The sequence below is a fragment of the Nannobrachium achirus genome (assembly GCF_963921795.1).
Source record: "Nannobrachium achirus genome assembly, chromosome: 12".
Taxonomy (NCBI): domain Eukaryota; kingdom Metazoa; phylum Chordata; class Actinopteri; order Myctophiformes; family Myctophidae; genus Nannobrachium; species Nannobrachium achirus.
The window spans coordinates 53,590,717-53,609,805 of NC_137832.1; the positions used below are offsets into that span (position 1 = coordinate 53,590,717).

A 19,089-nucleotide genomic window follows, 5' to 3' on the forward strand; every position below is an offset into this window, starting at 1 on the left:
TTTCCTCAGAAACAGCCTGATGTCAACAATCCGAACGTTTCGCGCCGGTTTGGGAAAACCGCGCGTCGGGTCGGGTCGAGACCCGGCACTGCACTCCGTGCCGTGGCCATATATGGGGGCATTCATTTTATGCCCATATATGGAGAACGCGCGTGCCCGTGGGACAGAACGCGCGTGCCCGTGGGACGAACGGTTCTCGGAGATCTCTGAATCTGTCTGTCTGTGTCCCTTTATCCATTTTATGCCCATATATGGGGGCATTCATTTTATGCCCATATATGGAGAACGCGCGTGCCCGTGGGACGGAACGCGCGTGCCCGTGGGACGAACGGTTCTCATATGGGGGCATTCATTTTATGCCCATATGGAGAACGCGCGTGCCCGTGGGACGAACGGTTCTCGAGATACGTGGATTACCTACATACATACACACTCACAGAGATTTTTTGTTGACTCATGTGGCGTACGTGATGTCAGAGCCTTTTATGAAGTGATGTCACAATGAGTCAGAGCTTTCGTCATTTTATGCCCATATATGGAGAACGCGCGTGCCCGTGGGACGGAACGCGCGTGCCCGTGGGACGAACGGTTCTCGGAGATCTCTGAATCTGTCTGTCTGTGTCCCTTTATCCATTTTATGCCCATATATGGGGGCATTCATTTTATGCCCATATATGGAGAACGCGCGTGCCCGTGGGACGGAACGCGCGTGCCCGTGGGACGAACGGTTCTCATATGGGGGCATTCATTTTATGCCCATATGGAGAACGCGCGTGCCCGTGGGACGAACGGTTCTCGAGATACGTGGATTACCTACATACATACACACTCACAGAGATTTTTTGTTGACTCATGTGGCGTACGTGATGTCAGAGCCTTTTATGAAGTGATGTCACAATGAGTCAGAGCTTTCGCCGATTTCCTCAGAAACAGCCTGATGTCAACAATCAACCCCGCATAAGGAGATTCCGAACGTTTCGCGCCGGTTTGGGAAAACCGCGCGTCGGGTCGGGTCGAGACCCGGCACTGCACTCCGTGCCGCGGCGGGGAACGCGCGTGCCGAATCTGAAGCCGGTGGGACGAACGGTTCTCGAGATACGCGGATTACAAACACACACACACACACACGCAGAGACTTCTCGCATTTATAGATAGATAACACTAGCGCTGGGTTATTGGGACCCACTGGTGAAAGAATATTCAATCTCCCGTGATCATTTGGGGATGATGTCATCAGTGAATAATCTCCGTTGGCTTCAGTGCATTGCTCTGCAGAAAAATGGCTTTATCTTGGAATCTTGTGTCCATCGTCAAGACACGCTTTTCCCCCCCGGCCCGCATCTAAGCGACGGACAGCTGCAGCAACAATGTTTCTTTTCCGTGTTAAAGAAAACATGTTGATCCATATGACAACATAGTGAATTTCCACAACATGGAAATGATCGTTGCTTCCGTGGGTGTTCAGAATAAGGTACAATCAATGGAAAAATCACACCCAATGTGAAGTGAGCAGTGGTCGTGCTTGCATAACGTCTTCAGACTAGAATTTGAGTCTAGGATGTACAGGCTATGCTACACACGCATGTTTTACTATGGCAAAACGCTGAGGAAAAAGGCTACAGACACACGCACAGAACTCTATGGAGCGGTTTACCACCGCTCAAAAACCCTGGCAGAAAGTATCTAAATAATGAAATATATAAAGCTTAGAAAGTGTTAAAGTGGCCACACCATACTTTAAAAAAAATATAATTTTATGTAAATATTGGTCCATAATACGGTTTTATACAGGTTTTAGCCTAATCAACCACTCGGATATTGAAATTTCATGTTCTGTCTGTCTTTAATTCCAAGCCGTTTCAGATGCAATACCAAAATGCCCTTTGTTGGCAACGGGGCTAAAATTGGAGCGATACAGAGAATCTTCTCTGTATCGTTCCAATTTTAGCATGGCACCATGCTAATCTTCCCTGTATCGTTCCAATTTTTTGCACCACTTTGCCCCGCCCACCCCATAGTCTCAATAGAATCCACCCCAAAAGTACCGCCCCCTTCTCTTCAGTTTCCAGGAAACTTGAAGTGGAGGGGCGGTACTATGGAAATGAGCCCCCTGTGACATAGAATAGGGCCGATTTCAAAAGAGTACCGTTCAGACACCCATTCAGAAAATCACTGAAATGAAAGGCTAGGCTTAGAGTTAATGAATTGTTTTGTTTTTTTTTTAGCTTGAAGAGACACTGGGAAGACCCAAAAAAATTGAAAAACTGGAAAAATGTGAAATTCATGGTGTAGTCCCTTTAACACCCATGGAGCCAAACTCGTTCAGTAACGAGATGCGGCCACTGGAGGTCGCTGTGCCAAAAATCCGTTGTCTCGTTGAGGAACGAGACAAAGGGTTAACTGTGCAGCGTGCAGCTGCGCGCATGTTGTGTTCCCTGTGAAAGACCCTGGTCCATACGTCATAACGTGGCTCGCACAGAAACAAAATGGAGGATCTAGGCTGCATACACTTCCATTCTATGCTGAAACATAAAATGCTTTATCTCTGAATAAGGTGCAAAGAACGCCAGGGAAGCAGAGATCTGATTGTTTTCACGGCGACACTTTACCGCGATGGTCGTCCCCGGTTTGGATTTTAGTTTCGCGAGCGTTTGTAAACAAATGGATTATCTTCCTCAATCGTCAGCGGACACTCACATGCACACGCACGAAGCTTCCGAGGCTCTTCAAAATAAAGCGTAAGTAAGCGGCGGCACCAGCAACAGCTAGAAATGTTAGAAACCTTGGCTTCCGTTGTGTTAAGGGTCTGTAACTCTGAGAGTGTACAAATAGAACCAAAACTATTAGAACCAAATGGGCCCGGGTTCCATTTGTGCCCCTCCCTCTCAGGAGTTAAATGAACACTGAGGATTTTACACAGTGCACGCTGCTGTCTTCAGTCCTCTCTGCTTTGTTAACGAGTTCCATATCAAAGTATCATATTTAATAAGGCTGCCATAAGTGCCCCCCCCACCACCACCACAGACACACGCACGAACACACACACACCACACACACACTCTCCACACTCCAGATTGAAGTTTCGCCCAACGCCGGATGAAAGGTTCAAGTGTCATATATTGCGGTTAATATGCTCCCTTTTTTACTGATTGTGTACCGGGGATTTGCATAGTTTGTCCTTTGTTGATTTATTGAATCATGGGAGATAAGTAGGGGGCGCCGTGACAGTGTGTGGGCTCGCCTCGCACACACACGCACACACACACACACACACACACACACACACACACACACACACACACACACACACACACACACGCACACACGCACACGCAGAGTGGGCCTGTTTATATGATAATGTAGAGGATCCTCCGAGGTTTTTTTAATAGAATGGAGGAATGTAATAGTCTTGCATAATTTCCCCATAAAGGCTGACATGGCCGCTCTCTCTGCGCTGCGCGGCAGCTGATATACGCTGTGCTTCTCTCTGCCGGCAGCCTCGCGGAGGAGCCTGATCACAGCGGCAGACATCTCTCAGGTGTTGCATCCTAATCTGTTCTCTAAACTTGACAGAGACGATAACTGCTGGTCCTTGATGTATTTATTATTCTAGCCGCTCGTGTAATAATGTCTCCATTTCCTCCCCCTCCCTCCCTCCCCCCTCCTCTCTTCTCTTTCTCAGATATTGAAGCAATCATGCACCGAGATCCTGAGCGTGGAACCCTCCAGTGTGTGTGTAAACCGTAAGTAGATGACCGCACGCACGCACGCCGCGTGCACGCACGCACGCACGCACACGCACACGCACACGCACACGCACGCACACACGCACGGACACACAGGCGAGCTGGTGATAAGCGAAGCGACCGGAGAGGCGGTATCGTTGAGGCCAGTGGTTTCTGAGAAGATGTTGGTGTGGAGGGCCTGCAATCAGTGTTTGTCAGATTTTGTGAGAGAGATGAGAACAACCAGGTCTACAATAAGGAGACCAAAAGAAGCGTCTATAGGCTACGCTTTATACCTATATACTGTACATAGCAGAGCTCACAGCGTGTTGCAGCCAGTCTAGTAGTCATAGCAGTAGGGCTGTTAATATTCTTCCGAAATTAAATTCGAATATTGGTCTTAAAAATTGGCCCTTTTTGTATTGTCCCTGTCAAATAAACATATAAGAAAATAGAATATTCATTTTATATTAAAATATACATTTTCCCACTATATTCGAGATTTGAATATTAATTTTACCAGCCCTACATAGCAGCCTACATATTAACACCTATGCTGAAAACGCCAGCCGCTTGGAAGTGTTTTTTGGGAGACAAAACTAAAAAAAAAATCAAACCTCGGTTCGAAGTGGAGCGGTGAATTTGAGCAGCTGTACCCTATGTGAGTGAGTGAGTGAGTGAGTGTAAACTGTGCCTGTGAGTGAGTGGTGAGTGTGCCTGGCCTGCACAAAACAGCGCCCCTCCTTTAACTAGCGTTTTGTGTGTGGCCACTCAAGGTATTGCCAGGCTACGGACACGGCCAGCCAGCCAGCCAGTCAGCCACCCACCCACATACCCACGGACATACCTGTTCATTGGGAGCGCTTTCACCGCTCCAAAAAAAAAACCTTTGATGGACAAACTGCCTTATTGATGTAGCGAGAACAGAACACTGACCAACATGGAGAACCTACCAGCTAGAGATGAACAGCCATCTCAAACATTTAGACTGGGTCAGCTCTGTAAAAAGTCCACAAATGTGTCCTCGAACCCGAGCCAACACAAACTACAACGCATCGTTGAGGAAGCTCAGCCCGATGCCAAGTGTCCCAACCCAAGTGGAAAGAAGAAAACAAATGAATTCTGTTTTATGTCCAATGGGTGACATTTATTTGTTTGACATTCGATCGTGGGTGTTTTTGTGCGTTGCATTCTGTTTGAATCCAAATTCAAATATGTGGGCCGTTGTGCTGTTTGTCAAACGATGAATCATCATTTATTTGGATTATTTCACAATCACGATGTTGACAACTGAATCTGTTTATTGGCGCTTGGAATAATTGAAGGAGGTCTGGCGAGGTGGTGGTCAAGTTGTTTTGTTTTTTTGTTTTTATGTTGCGTTCACGTTTCAATCTTGGTTGGATTATCAAAGCCATCCGAGCAGCCATCAGAAGGGAGACGCTCTAAAAGTTATTTTACAGAACTAAACCTGTAGTTTCAGAGCTTGTATTACCTTAATGGTCCCATAAATTCAGCCTTCAGCTTCACCCAGCTGATGGGCGCTCAGATGTTCATGATGAGTGCTCAGGCGAAACGGTTAGGGGTCAAGTGCCTTGCTCTGGGACACTTCGACACTTCGACTGGGGTTTTGGAGGTGAACCAGAGACCTTCTGATTACCAGACAGCCTCTCTACCTACTAAGCCAGTGGTTCTCAAACGTTTTCATGCCAAGGACCCCCAAATTATTTGGCCGCGGACCCCCACCTGAAAACGTTATGTGCCAGGGACCCCCAGAAGAGAAGACTTATGTAATAATAACAACTAGAAATACTGTTCCTACAAAACAGTGTGGGCTCGCTCGTAAAGAAATATGAGTCCTTGATGTCCCCTAACTTGACTATATTCTGCAGCGTGCTAACTGTCATGTGAAGCTCAACCAATACTCCAGCTGACACCTCTCCCAGATGTTTTTCCACCAATTTCCAATTGCACCTCATTGGCTAAGGGCCCTGCCTTTATCTATACTATAATTTTGCGAATGTCTGAGTGAGTGTCTGAGTGAGTGTCTGTCACAGCGTTTCTCCTCAGTGGCTGGAGCAATTGATCTGAAATCGCATCACCATAAGCATATGAACACACCTGACATAACTGTGAAGCCCGTTTGTCACTTTCACAAATCGTATGCTGTATATTAGCATTTTTATGGTGTATCTACTATCTATTCTGCATCTAGCATGAGGCACAAATATTCTGCATCTAGCTTGAGGCAAAATGTTTAACCAGCTCTCTGTGTGTGTGTGTGTGTGTGTGTGTGTGTGTGTGTGTGTGTGTGTGTGTGTGTGTGTGCAGGCAGGCGGGTGTGTGTGCAGGCGGGTGGGCGGGCGGGCTGGGGGGGGGGGGGGGGGGACAGTATCTCTGTAGCCATTAAACGTAACGGGTTTCTTACATTGATGCTCCTACAGTACATCATGCAAGCACCAGTTAAAGTTACTTTCCATCCCTCATATACTGTGTGCACAGTGCACATCCCATAACCCACACACTGCACATCATTTTGGAGCTCATATCTTTGAACGGGTAAGGGCTAGTACTGTAGGTCGGGCGGAACTTGATAGATAAATAAATAATGATATAATATATGATATATGTGTGTGCGTGTGTGTGTGTGTGAATAACATAGTGTTCTCGCCTTTCAGGCGAGCCCACAATGTTTCCAAATCTTCCAAACATTTTTCTGATATTTTTCCCGCAAAGTGTGCTGCATGTTGACCCGTTCTCCTCCTCTTTCCACAGAGTCGTACGACGTGGTCCTCCGAGGGAACGGCTTCATGCAGGGACGCACCAACGAGGGGGTGGTCTGCACCTTCCTGGTCAACCAGCAACAGATTGGTAAGGGTCTTATTTTCACCAACGAGGGGGGGGGGGGGGGGGAGGAGGAGGGGTCTGCAACTGTGTGCTTGTAGATCGGCTGTTTTCACTAGCTTTGCGCGACAGTCTTGTATGATGGAGCAGGGCTTTGCTTTACCAAAAGGTTTCTGCATGACAGTGACGATATTTTAGTGATAGTATTGCGAGGAAAACATTGCGATAATAGCCATTTTGGTTAGAACTGACTGAAAATAACTTTGTACTTCAAGTTTAAAATGATACTAAATATTTTTCAAATATTCCAAATGAATTCCAAATAGTCCAAATAAATTCCAAATATTATCAAATGATCTCGCGGTACCCCTGGACTGGCATCACGGCACCCCAGGGTGCCCCGTCACCCACTTTGAAAACCCCTGTGCTACAATATCGTTGCTGTCGGGCAGATACCTCTTATCTCTGTATTTTAACTTTTTGTGGGTTTTTGCCCCTACCCCTGTCATACTACAGCGTCACACAAAAGCATCAAAAGTAGCAGATCCACAAGCTACAAACCGAGTTATGCTTTTTGAATCCTGAAAAGTAACGGCTTTGGACATCTGACCTTTCCCCCCCGACAGAGACGATATAACAGATATAAGATGAATTAACGATGCATACAATTGCAACATCAAGATGTTGACACATAATCGGGACATTTTCAATATTGACCGAATGTTGGAAAAAAGTGTGTGCAATTCTTCTCCATACAATTAACTCTCCAACATCTGCAGCAGCCTCCAAGAAAAGTAAGCTCAAAACACGTGTTGCTTTGTACCGCATTTCGAGCCACATTTCAAGCGTGCATGTGGATCTGCTTTGGCTTCACCCAGGGTGAAGCCAGGGTGCTTTTGTGTGACACTGTAGTATTGTAGTATGATCAAGGGGACATTCATTTCAGAAAAGTTAAAATATTGCGAGACCATTTACCATTAACAGAGAGTGCATCAACAACGCACGGCCACTCTATATCTCTCATAAATCTAAATAAAACAAAAGCAAACGAGGCTATGCTGCGTGTCACCCCTGCCTCCTTGTTTTTTTGATCCCGCAGTCTGTTCCATGGAGCAGAGTGACGTTTTTATCTCTGGCGGAAGGAAAGTGCGTTTTGACACCGCGAGCCAAGTCCTCCTCTTGAAGGCTTTTCTTTCTTGGCTGTGAGATCTGTGGATCTGTCGCCGAGCCAGTTGACAGGCTCTCTCCTCCCACTAAAGTTATTTCTGACGTCCTCCACACTTTATCTGACACCAATGATTTTCCAGTTGATATGTTTTTTATATTGGAAGAAAGAAGCCGCCGCTGTCATCCGATTCAGGAAGGGTTACATTAACCACTCTAAAAAACCCTATGTGCTCCGTTGACCGGAGTCGCCCAGGGATTTATACTAGTCCCCAACTCTCTTCCCCCCTCCTTTGCACTAAACATCTTCCGTTGAAAATAGCCGCTCTACAAGTTCGCGGCGCGTCGCGCTGGGAGCTTCTGGAGCGGCTATTTTTCGCAGAAAGTTCGCCCGAGAGTTAAAGGGACGCTCGGGGTTTGTGGTTAACAGATGTCTTCCTGCTAATCCGCTCCTAGTCGAGGCGCTCTCTTCTCATTGGCCCACACAACGCCGGGCGCTATTTATTCCCTCACTGGCTCTCGTCAATGTGTTCTGCCCAGACCCTTTTAACAGGAGGGGCACCTTATAATTATGGACGGGCGTTATTGCGATGGCAGGACATGCAGCACATATGGGGAGCAGATGCTACTCTCTCTCTCTCTCTCTCTCTCTCTCTCTCTCTCTCTCTCTCTCTCTCTCTCTCTCTCTCTCTCTCTCTCTCTCTCTCTCTCTCAGCGCGGCAGCCGGGAGACACAACCCACCCGTCTCCCGGTTAATCTTGAATGACCGGCGGGGCTAAAGGACACGTGCACTTGTGCGTGTGTGAGTGAGTCCGTGCTCTGAAGTAATTTGTTGTGCTCGCAAACGCAAGTGTGCATTGGCTTGCGCGTGCCGTGCACAGCACACACACTCACTCAGAGTTAAAGCTACGATCCTTGCGTTTTATTTATCGTGCCGGCACGGGAGTCGAACCCAAGTCTCTCAGGTGAGAGACCAAATCACTAACCGATCACCTCAAGATGGAATGCCTTCATTGATAGTTTGTCCTTGGGGGAGTTTTGTGCTGATGAGCTTCGGACAGTACTAAGTAAACTTACTTAGTTTACAAGGCTTACTTATAAGCCTTGCCGAGCTGTGAGCCTATCTCCTGTTTCTGTATCGTGAGGCAGTCCGGGAAAAAAACAGTGATTTTTGGCTGAACGTGGTTTCGTCGGTAAAAGTTTTTTTCTCAACTGATTCTTGTAGCTTGGGGTCACCTCTTAAGGATTCAAGAGGATGACCAGTGATATCCATTGAGCATTTTTTATTATTAACCCCTTAATGCCTGAAACATGGGCTCCCATTGACTTTCTATACAGGAGGAAAATACCCAGAAAAATATTATTTTTCGGGGTATTTAAGGAGGATCTGAGGGGTCTAACTAGGGGTTTGTCATGATGCTGAATCCATTGCAGGCATTTGTTTTGCACAAAAAAACATTCCGTGGGCTAGAAATAGCCTCAGAAAACAATACACGTATGGGTGAGTATTCATGTTAGTCGGAGGCCTTAAGGTTTTTTTTCTCGTGCTAATCAGTCTAAAAGTGCAAAATTTTGCACAGATGTAGCTCAGGGCATGCTCTAATGATTTAGCTAGGGCGCCCGAGTCTGCGACATTCGGGGTCGCCACAGCGGCCAAATCAAGTTGGGCTCCCATCGACTTTAGTGATGAAAAGTGATGAGTCATCACTTTTCAGAGTTTTGTGGGTGTTGTGGTGACCCCGAAGGTCGCCGACCTAGCTAAATCATTAGAGCATGCCCTGAGCTACATCTGTGCAAAATTTTGCACTTTTAGACTGATTAGCACGAGAAAAAAAACCTTAAGGCCTCCGACTAACATGAATACTCACCCATACGTGTATTGTTTTCTGAGGCTATTTCTAGCCCACGGAATGTTTTTTTGTGCAAAACAAATGCCTGCAATGGATTCAGCATCATGACAAACCCCTAGTTAGACCCCTCAGATCCTCCTTAAATACCCCGAAAAATAATATTTTTCTGGGTATTTTCCTCCTGTATAGAAAGTCAATGGGAGCCCATGTTTCAGGCATTAAGGGGTTAATAATAAAAAATGCTCAATGGATATCACTGGTCATCCTCTTGAATCCTTAAGAGGTGACCCCAAGCTACAAGAATCAGTTGAGAAAAAAACTTTTACAGGCGAATCCACGTTCACCCCCATTTTTCCCGGACTTTACAGCTTGATGTACAAGAACACCCCCTGGACATGATACTAGTACAAGGGCCCCCAATCCAACCCTTGAGTGCCAAGCAGGGAGTCACTGGGTCGCATTTGGTATGACCCGACCGGATCGAACCCCGACCTCCCAGTCTCAGGGCGGACACTCTAACCACAAGGCCACTGAGCTGGTATATCCACTGCCAAAATAACTTGATCTGCAAGCTCACAACGCATCACATCTTACGGGTCCATTTGGTTTCATTTTACACTCTCAAGAGTTCAATTGTTAAACACCTGCATACTTAATTTACAAGAAGTCTACATAATTAGAGAATGTAGAAGAATTGTTATTTTGATCAACGTTTGCCTGTTATCTCTCCTATTGGTACCAACATCAATACATGCATGAAATTGTGGACAAAATCGTATCCACGTTTTGGGTCTGAGAGGCTAAACCTCGTCAGATGGTGGTCTGTGGCTTAAATGCCCAATAAAATAATGGTCCTTGATGTGAAAAGGCTTGAAAACCACCGGGTTTAGAACATAAGGCTTTGTTCATTCACTTATAAAAGTGCTGTATCGCAGCTTTAGAGGGAACACTTCCACTGTGCACTTCATGCTGCTCCCTCCTGTTCGTTGCTCCGTGACGAACGGCTGCCCTCTTGTACATCTGGAAACAAGTGGTGTCTTTAATTCATATGGTGTGGTGCGTGTGTCGTGGCGCACGTGTGTGTGTGTGTGTGTGTGTGTGCAGGAAGCTTACTTTCTTATAGTTTTTTCTCTGTAATGTTTTCCAGATCATAAACCCAGTGTGGTGAGGAATGATTATCTGCTGTGTCCCGCGCCCGTGCTGTACGAAGCCGGACAGTAAGTACCTCATCAACACGGGGGGGCAAATCTAAGGACTTCTAAGACCTTTTTAATGCCTATAGCAGGGGTCTTCAACATTTTCAGGCCAGGGACCCCTTAGTTGAGAGAGAGATGAAGCAGGGACCCCCACAACCTGTTCATAGATTCCATATAGTTTCACTGTTTAATCATCAGTGTATTCTGGATTCATGTCAATTTGTGCATTCAGATATTTAACCAACTGTCAATACTTAATAAACTTGCCTTAGTTTCACACTCTGTACTTAGTCTGCTCTTTTTCCCATCTACACTAAACCCTTTTGCCTAAAATAGCTGATCTACAAGCTCGCTTGTAGATCGTCTATTTTTCGCTAAAGTTCTCAGGAAAAAAAAGTATCTATCACACAAAGATTTGGAGGAACCCCTGTAGTAACTCTGAGGACCCCCTAGGGGTCCTGGACCCCCTGTTAAAGACCCTTGGCTTATAGAAATTCTCAATGCCCCCCCAAGGACCCCTGGGGGGTCCCCGGACCCCACTTTGAAAACCCCTGCTGTAGAGTACATTATCCTTGTATAAAAACATATTACTAGTCTACACTGGGATTTCACTATCCTGCCCGATGTTGAGCTGTCAATAACACAAACACGTGTGAAGATTGATGCAAGTTAATGAGGTTTACGCCTCTAAAAGAGGATTATTAGAATCTTTATTTTTATCAACGTATACAATCTTTGTAAACATGCCTTGGGTTTCCAGCTGTGTGTGTACATTTCGATGATGTGCGTTATTTCCATTCAATCACTACAATTTAAATCTCATTGTTCCTGAAGTGAGCCGAGTAATAATATGTTGTTGGCCTGTGATTTCTGTGAAATGGATTACGTTGTGTAACTAACGATGACAGGAAACAGCCACGTTTGAACAGTGGAGACACACACCATAATAAAACTAATCGTAAAAAAACATGGATAGAATAATCACCAAGAAAATAAACAATAGTTGCAGCCATAGAAAAATATTGTTCTAAAACCATAACCATAAACCATAAAAAATTAAGTTGATATAATCTTGATTGGATAGCTATTCTGCAATTGTGCTCTCATCTGTTTTAATCTCTAAACGGAGCAGATGATTGCTAAGACCTTGGGATGGAACAGATTTTAATGTTCTTGCCCGGCTACAATCCCATCATAAAAGTATACGGAGGTGTTCTCCTGAAGGCCGCCTCACAATGAGATTATGTAGAAAGAACAATGGCGTTTATTCAAAGTCAACCTTGCTGGCCGGTAATCTCCTGATGGTGAAAATGTCTGTTTCACCAAACTCTGGCAAGAAGGTTGGATTTCATCATCGCTGTTGTTTTGGGTAGAAACCTTGCATGTCCAAAATGGTTGCTTTTCAGAAAGGTTTGGAAAGAAGCTGTGTTCTATGCAAGGGGCATCTGGCTTGAGGCCATATAGGAAGTGACAGTTCATGGGAATGGCCTCTAGTTCCGCTGTTTCACCACAGCTGGTGTCAGAATCATTAACTCTCTATTCAAGTGGATGGGTTTTTGCTCAACTTTACACTTGATTTTATTACCTGGTGACATCACAGTAATGTCAGATACTCAGAGCAGGGATCTCCATATATACGCATAAAAGAGAGAGAGATTGTATCCCAGATGATGCCCTGTTAGGAGAACCACACTAACAGAATCCATAAGGGCGTGGTCGCTTTTCGCCCTTAGATGTCTTACTGGTCATAAATACTTCCAGTTGCTAGTTTAAGGCCTCTTTCAATCGCCATGATAGGTTTTGTTAAATTATGGTCACATTGATTTTAAAATGTATGATAAAGTAGGGTATGCTGTAGGAGGGGCGTGGCTAGCTTGCGATGATTTTGATTGACAAGCTCCCAACCAATAGTATTTATTGACCCACCCTCCCCGCTCTGTTCAAAACAATAGCATTTATTTCCGTGCCACATTTCAGGACAGGATGTAGAAAGATGGCAGATTTAAAAAATTGCTCCAAAACAGGCTTCATTTATGGCCTGTAGAGTCAATGGGCGCTATAACGCTGCCCATTCATTTTTACCGTCTATGGTTCTACGGTGTGGTATTATGGTGTTTCTACTGTACTTCAACTTAACCACTTAAATTCTCTAATATTGGTAAAACGGACACAAGTTGCAACTGTACTTCGTTTTTCCGTCTACACACCAAATCTCTTTTTGCCAAATTGCCAATCTACTTGAGCTCAGTCGTGAGCTTGTAGATCTAGCGAATGGTCCCCCCTGGAATAGGCGTAAACAAGTAAACCTTGCGAGAACTTCCACCACCACTGCTAACTACACTTCTCCAACGGCACGCGATCCTTCGCGTCGATGGACACGGAACACGTAGCACAATCAAACAGCGAAGCCAACTCTAGCGTACATCCCTGAACCCCCCCCCCCCCTCCTCCTCCTCCCCCCTATGGAGCAGATGGATTTATCGCTGCTACGGAAAAAAACAAACCCTGTTGAATTATTCATGAGGCGCCGCTTGCATTAGCTCACCCCCCCCCCCCCCTCCCTCCCACTCTACCTGCTCAGGGTAAATAACCCATCAAGACCTGAAAAATACCTAAATAATGTCTTCTAAATCCTAATGGTTTTCTGAAAAAGGTATGGTGTGTGGTGCTCAATTTTTTTCATATCAAGGACACCTAGAATTATATGTAATTTTTGACCGCGGCCCCCCATTTCTAAATATTTTGTTCCAGGGACATCCGCCAGAAGCAAAGATTTGAGTTAAACATTTCTGATTTAAAAGAATATATATTCAAAGATTTGCAAAAAATGTCACCTTTTTTCAAAAATAGCCAAATTATACAAAATAATGGTTAAAGTGGGACACTGATGCGATCCTGGTCTTAATGCGATAAAGCAGGTGTCGACCTCCCGTCCCCCCCTTAGCTCCTGTAGTTATCTTTTGCCCCCCGCCCGTTGTTGTGAAAACACCAGGTGAGGACATGTCGGTGCAAGACCACCGCCACTTAACCTCCCCCTGCCGACGGCCCCAGTGGGCCCTGCCAGGGCGGTGGAGGGGGGGGTGGGGGTGGGGGGCTCTTAATGGGGGTTTACGGGGGGAGGAGGAGGAGGAGGAGGCATCATCAACAGATGCCAGTGTTTCCACGTATACCCCGACGCCACAGCTGTCACCACAGATGATGCCCGCGGCCGCGCCACGCCACGGACGAGCCTGCTTCTACCCCGCCGTCACTCAACCAACGACGATAGGGGAAGCAGGCAGCGGATGGACGTTTTATGAAAGCCGCGATGTATGCTTTTTAGATGCTGTCAGATGCAAATATACTGTGTATAGCAGGTGTCTTCAACGTTTTCAGGCCAAGGACCCCTTAGTCGAGAGAGAGAGATGAAGCAGGGACCCCCACAACCTGTTCAGAGATTCCATATAGTTTCATTGTTTGACAGCACTATCCTCAGTATATTTTGGATTCATGTGAATTTCAGATATTTAACCACTTAAACCGTCAATACTTAATTAACTTGACCTTTCACTCTATACTTAGTCTGCTCTTTTTCCCCTCTACACCAAACCTCTTTGCTGAAAATAGCCGATCTACAAGCTCACAACGCCTCGGTCATGAGTTTGTAGATCTGCTATTTTTGGCTAAAGTTCTCGGAATATATTATGGACGCTACCATAAAGAGAAAAGAAAAAAAGTTTCTATCAAACAAACATTTGGAGGACCCCCTAGCGGTACCGGACCCTCTGTTGAAGACCCCTGGTGTAGCGGAAGGGTCTTCAACAGTTACTACTCAGTGGGGCGTCACAAAATATTTGTGTGATTGCAGTTTCCTGTTGAACCTTGAATCCCTATTCTGAGGAACATTAGCCAAAAATAGCAGATCCGCGCTGCGAGGCGCTGTGAGCTTGCAGATCGGCTATTTTCGGCAAGAGGGCTGGTGTAGAGGGAAAAGGGACCAGACCATGTGCAGAGCCAAAAGGTCCAGTTTACTAAGTATAGAGGGGTTAAATGTCTGAAATGCACAAAACATTTACAGAACACTGAGGAAATGAAATCAATGAAGCGGTTTAATCTGCAACAAAATTGTATACCACAATATTTAGTGAGGGGGGGGGGGGGGGGCTGCTCCATCTCTCTCTCAGCTAAGGGGGTCCTCGGCATGAGAAAATGCTGAAGACCCCTGCTGTAGAGATCGCCTCGAGGAGCTGCTAGCCGGAGCACCTCCATACAAAAACGGCGGTCTCAGGGACGGGAGGAGACGCAACATACTGTACATCAGCAGGGGTCCTTATTGAGTGGGTTCCTCATTTCAGCTAAAATGAGGAACAGTTAGAAGTTAAACCCAATGATGGAACATTTTAAAAATAACTATTTAGAATGAGATCATAGGTTTCACTCTGTCTACTCTCTTGCCTCCCTATACCTAACAGTACACAGTACAGACTTTGTAATTCTATAAATTAAAACCGCAACAGACATCTATTAATATGACGTCGTTGTCGGGTGAAAACCTTGTGCAAAAACTTTTGTTTTGCATTTTCTATTTTAAAAATTATTTAAACTACTGAAAACAACCGAACCACGAGGCGTTGTGTGCTTGTAGATCTGCTCTTTTCACTACTTTTGTGCGACGGCCTTGTACGATGAAGCAGGGCTTTACTTTGCGAAAGAACGTACAAATTTGAAACTTGGATATACGAGGTTTCCACCCGACAACGACAATGATTTACATGATGTTTCAGAAAGATCAGCTCGATGCAAGAAGGAGAAAACAAAAAACAAAAGGCGTGTTTTGTAGCCCAAGTAGAGGCGGCGTTAACGGAGCACACACGCTCAGTAGCGTCGGCAGGATTGCGGGAGCAGAGGCCGACAGATGGGTGGAGGAGACTCAGCCATACCGGGGGGGTGGGGGTGAGGGGGGGGGTCCTCCGGTGGCACGCGCAGGTGGTCCGGGGTGGCAGGGATTGCCGGAGCACACGGTGAATTATTTAAATGGGGAGAGCGTGGAAAAGGGAATAGCCGCATCTGTCGCGCATCCTCTTAAAGCCCCTCCACCAGATGTGTTTACTCATCCCCCCCCCCACTCCCCTCCAGTACCAGCTAACTACTTAATGGGTCACCGTCGGCAGCCAAGAGTTAATTAAGCGGTGCATTTTTTTCTCTCCAAATGGCGGGCAGGCACGCAGCTCCGCCGCCGGTCGGTCCACACAGCCTGTCATTCAGAGGTGGGAAAAGTGCTCACTTGTTTTACTTAAGTAGAAATTATCAATATTGCAATTATTGTGCCGCGCTGCGAGCTCGTACATCTGCTATTTTCCTCAGATGGGGGGGGGGTCATCCGCGCCCAAATACGTATCATATTGGACGTCCTTTGCCACGAAAAGGTTTGAGAGCCTCTGATTTAGAAGCCATACATTTTGTAGAATCGGTCTCATGTCTTACTGGTAAATGGTGCATTTATCCAAAGCGCTTTACAATGATAGTGCATTACATTCACCCATTCACACACACATTCATACATACACCAATGGCGGAGGAAACCATGCAAGGCACCAAATTGCTCACCAGGAACAATTAGAGGTTCAGCGTCTTGCTCAAGGACACTTTGACACTGACTCTGGGGAGGGAGGGGGGGTGAGAAAGGTAGAGAACAAGTGGTAGAGGTTTTTTTTTTTCATCTTGAGTCCACCGAGGCGGGGGACAATGCTAGATCGCTTATTTGTATTGCTCGAAAAAAAAGAAAAAAAAAAAAAAAGAATTGTGTTGTTCACAGTGACATATTACTGTGATGTCATCCAAAGTCCCCTTTGATCAGTTAGGACACAAGCAACGTGAACAGTATTGGTATATGTACTGTAATTGCATTACCCACCGCTCACGGTCTGCTGTGGACTGGATGAAAACTAAACTATAAAAAGTGGGTTGCGAGGGGGGCACGGTGGCGCAGTCAGTAGTGCTGTCGCCTCACAGCTAGAAGGTCCTGGGTTCGATTCCCGCCGGGGGACACTGTGGGTGCTGGGGGCGTGTTCCCTCCTCCGCGTCACCAGTGCCCACACCCTAGGTGGGGTTGGCAAAAGGGCCTTTCTGTGTGGAGTTTGCATGTTCTCCCCGTGTCTCCTAGGGTAGATACCCTCACAAAAACATGCAGTAATCCTGGTCTCTATAAAGCCTCCCCCTGGCCAGCCGGGGCGCCTGATGGAGGGGAATGGAACTGGTTGGAATAACGTGTTCCTTCCACGCGCTACGTCCAACCGGGGAAGCTCCCCCTGTCAGGTGATAAGAAGCGGCCTGCTCACTCCTCATGCATTGAAGGAAGCATGAGCTCAGTTCGGGGCCCTCCCCAGGTTGGCAGAGGGAGAGTAGAGCCCAGGATCACAGCTTAGGCAATTGGCACCGGGTGAAAAAATGGGTTACAAAAATCGTGGGATAAAAAAAAAAAAAAAAAAAGTGGGTTGCCGTTACGTGAGTCACACTTGCATATGAATTCTGTAATTTTGAATTTTCCCCATTCAACTCAATGGGGAAAATTATTCATTTATACATTAATGCCCATATATGGAGATATCTGGGCCAGTCCTTGTCCTTTTTATGCCCATAATATGGAGATCCCTGATGTCATCAATATTAAGGAAGCCCTTATCTGGGAACTCCCATACTGTATATTATGAACATAATTTGTGTCAGTCTTATGTGGACATCTAGGATGTCAGATGTCTTTTTTTTTTTCTTTTTTGCATTTTCCCTATTATAGTCAATGGAGAAAATGTATTCACAAATACATTTATACAAATTAAAATAACGTATCACTTAGCAAAATGCACCCCTGGGTGTCCCGATGAAGCCGGTCGATTTGACATAATTATGTACCACCAAAACTGTAGGCAAAATAAAATGTATCTGGCATGGATGGAAAGAATAAAGTCAAACAAATACTATAGTCTGGATGCCATGCAGGGGCAACCACACTAATAAAAACTACACTGCCACTCGTTCTGGGATACGATACCATCAGATTAAGGTGATACAAATTCTCCAGACATTCACTCAAGGACAATACTTGAGTGAATGTATGTACACTCAGTGGTGTAAAAAGTACCTACTGTACATTCTTTACTTAAGTAAAAGTATCAATACTGCAATGTAGATGTACTTTGTTACAAGTAGAAGTCCGGTATTCAACATTTACTTGAGTAAAAGTACAAAAGTATTGGTATCAAAATGTACTAAAAGTACCAAAAGTAAAAGTACTCATTGTGTAGAATGTCCCTTCGCGACGCATTGTCAGCTTGTAGATCGGCTATTTTCAAATGGCCAAAATGTACGGCTGAAATGGTTAATGTATGTTTTGTAATAATAATAAAAATCTACAAAGTAAGTAGTAACTAAAGTTTTGAAATAAATGTAGTGGAGTAAAAGTACAATATTTGGATCCCAGATGTAGTGGAGTAGAAGTAAAAGTATTGGAAATTGGAATTACTCAAGTAAAGTACAAATAACTCAAAAGTGTACTTAAGTACAGTACTTGGGAAGACCACCCATTTTCAATATTGAACTATGTCATTAATATAACTTAGAGGAGTGGTGTGGAAATAAAAAAAAAGTTCCCCCCCTTCTGTGTTGCCTAGAACTGGAAGATTGATTTTGGGGTTTGTATTGTAAAGTACAATGGTGTGATGTCATCAAGTTGTACTTTACAATACAAACCCCAAAATCAATCCTCCAGTTCTAGGCAACACAAAAGGGGGGGAACTTTTTTTCTATTTCCACACAATTCCTCTAAGCTATATTAATGACATAGTTCAATATTGAAAATGGGTGGTCTTCCCCTTTAAGTAAATGTACTTAGTTACTTTACACCACTGCGTACACTGTAGTTACCGGTACTTAGTTTACTTTGTGCCTGGCCCGCCACACATCCCACTGCAGGCCGACGAGTCTGGGGGAAGCAGAGTGACAGGCCTCACATATGCTCCACCCTCAATTATTCAGCCTTCCCCCAACGTTCACGTCTTCAAGCCGAATTTGGAAGCCATTAGTGGCGCCGGTGTCAGCCCGGTCCAGCTGCATGGCATCAGACAGGCTTAGCCTCAACGGCGGGGGCAAACTTTGTGACACGCCGGTGCCAAGCGCTGGGACCGAGTGGCAGCGAACCCACCTCCTATGAGGAGTGGAAGAAGTCTGCTTTCCTCCTTCTGGTGACAACCCGGGAAGTCCCTGGGATGTCCCAATGTCACTTAGTACCGAAGTTTGACTGATCCCTTGACAGTCTGCCCCTCTCATCTCCCATGTTTA

The 19,089-nt window shown here is 45.5% G+C and overlaps 1 protein-coding gene across 1 annotated transcript in view; it reads left to right on the forward strand.

Annotated features, from left to right (window-relative positions):
- The window catches only part of antxr2a (ANTXR cell adhesion molecule 2a), a gene marked incomplete at its 5' end in the record, with an annotated part of 123,715 nt that overhangs the window by 34,738 nt on the left and 69,888 nt on the right, over window positions 1–19,089 (forward strand). Inside the window, 3 exons of the mRNA XM_080738755.1 lie at window positions 3,683–3,743; window positions 6,498–6,593; window positions 10,728–10,797. Coding sequence (XP_080594881.1) covers window positions 3,683–3,743; window positions 6,498–6,593; window positions 10,728–10,797 — 227 coding nt within the window. The remainder of the gene's footprint in view (window positions 1–3,682; window positions 3,744–6,497; window positions 6,594–10,727; window positions 10,798–19,089) is intronic.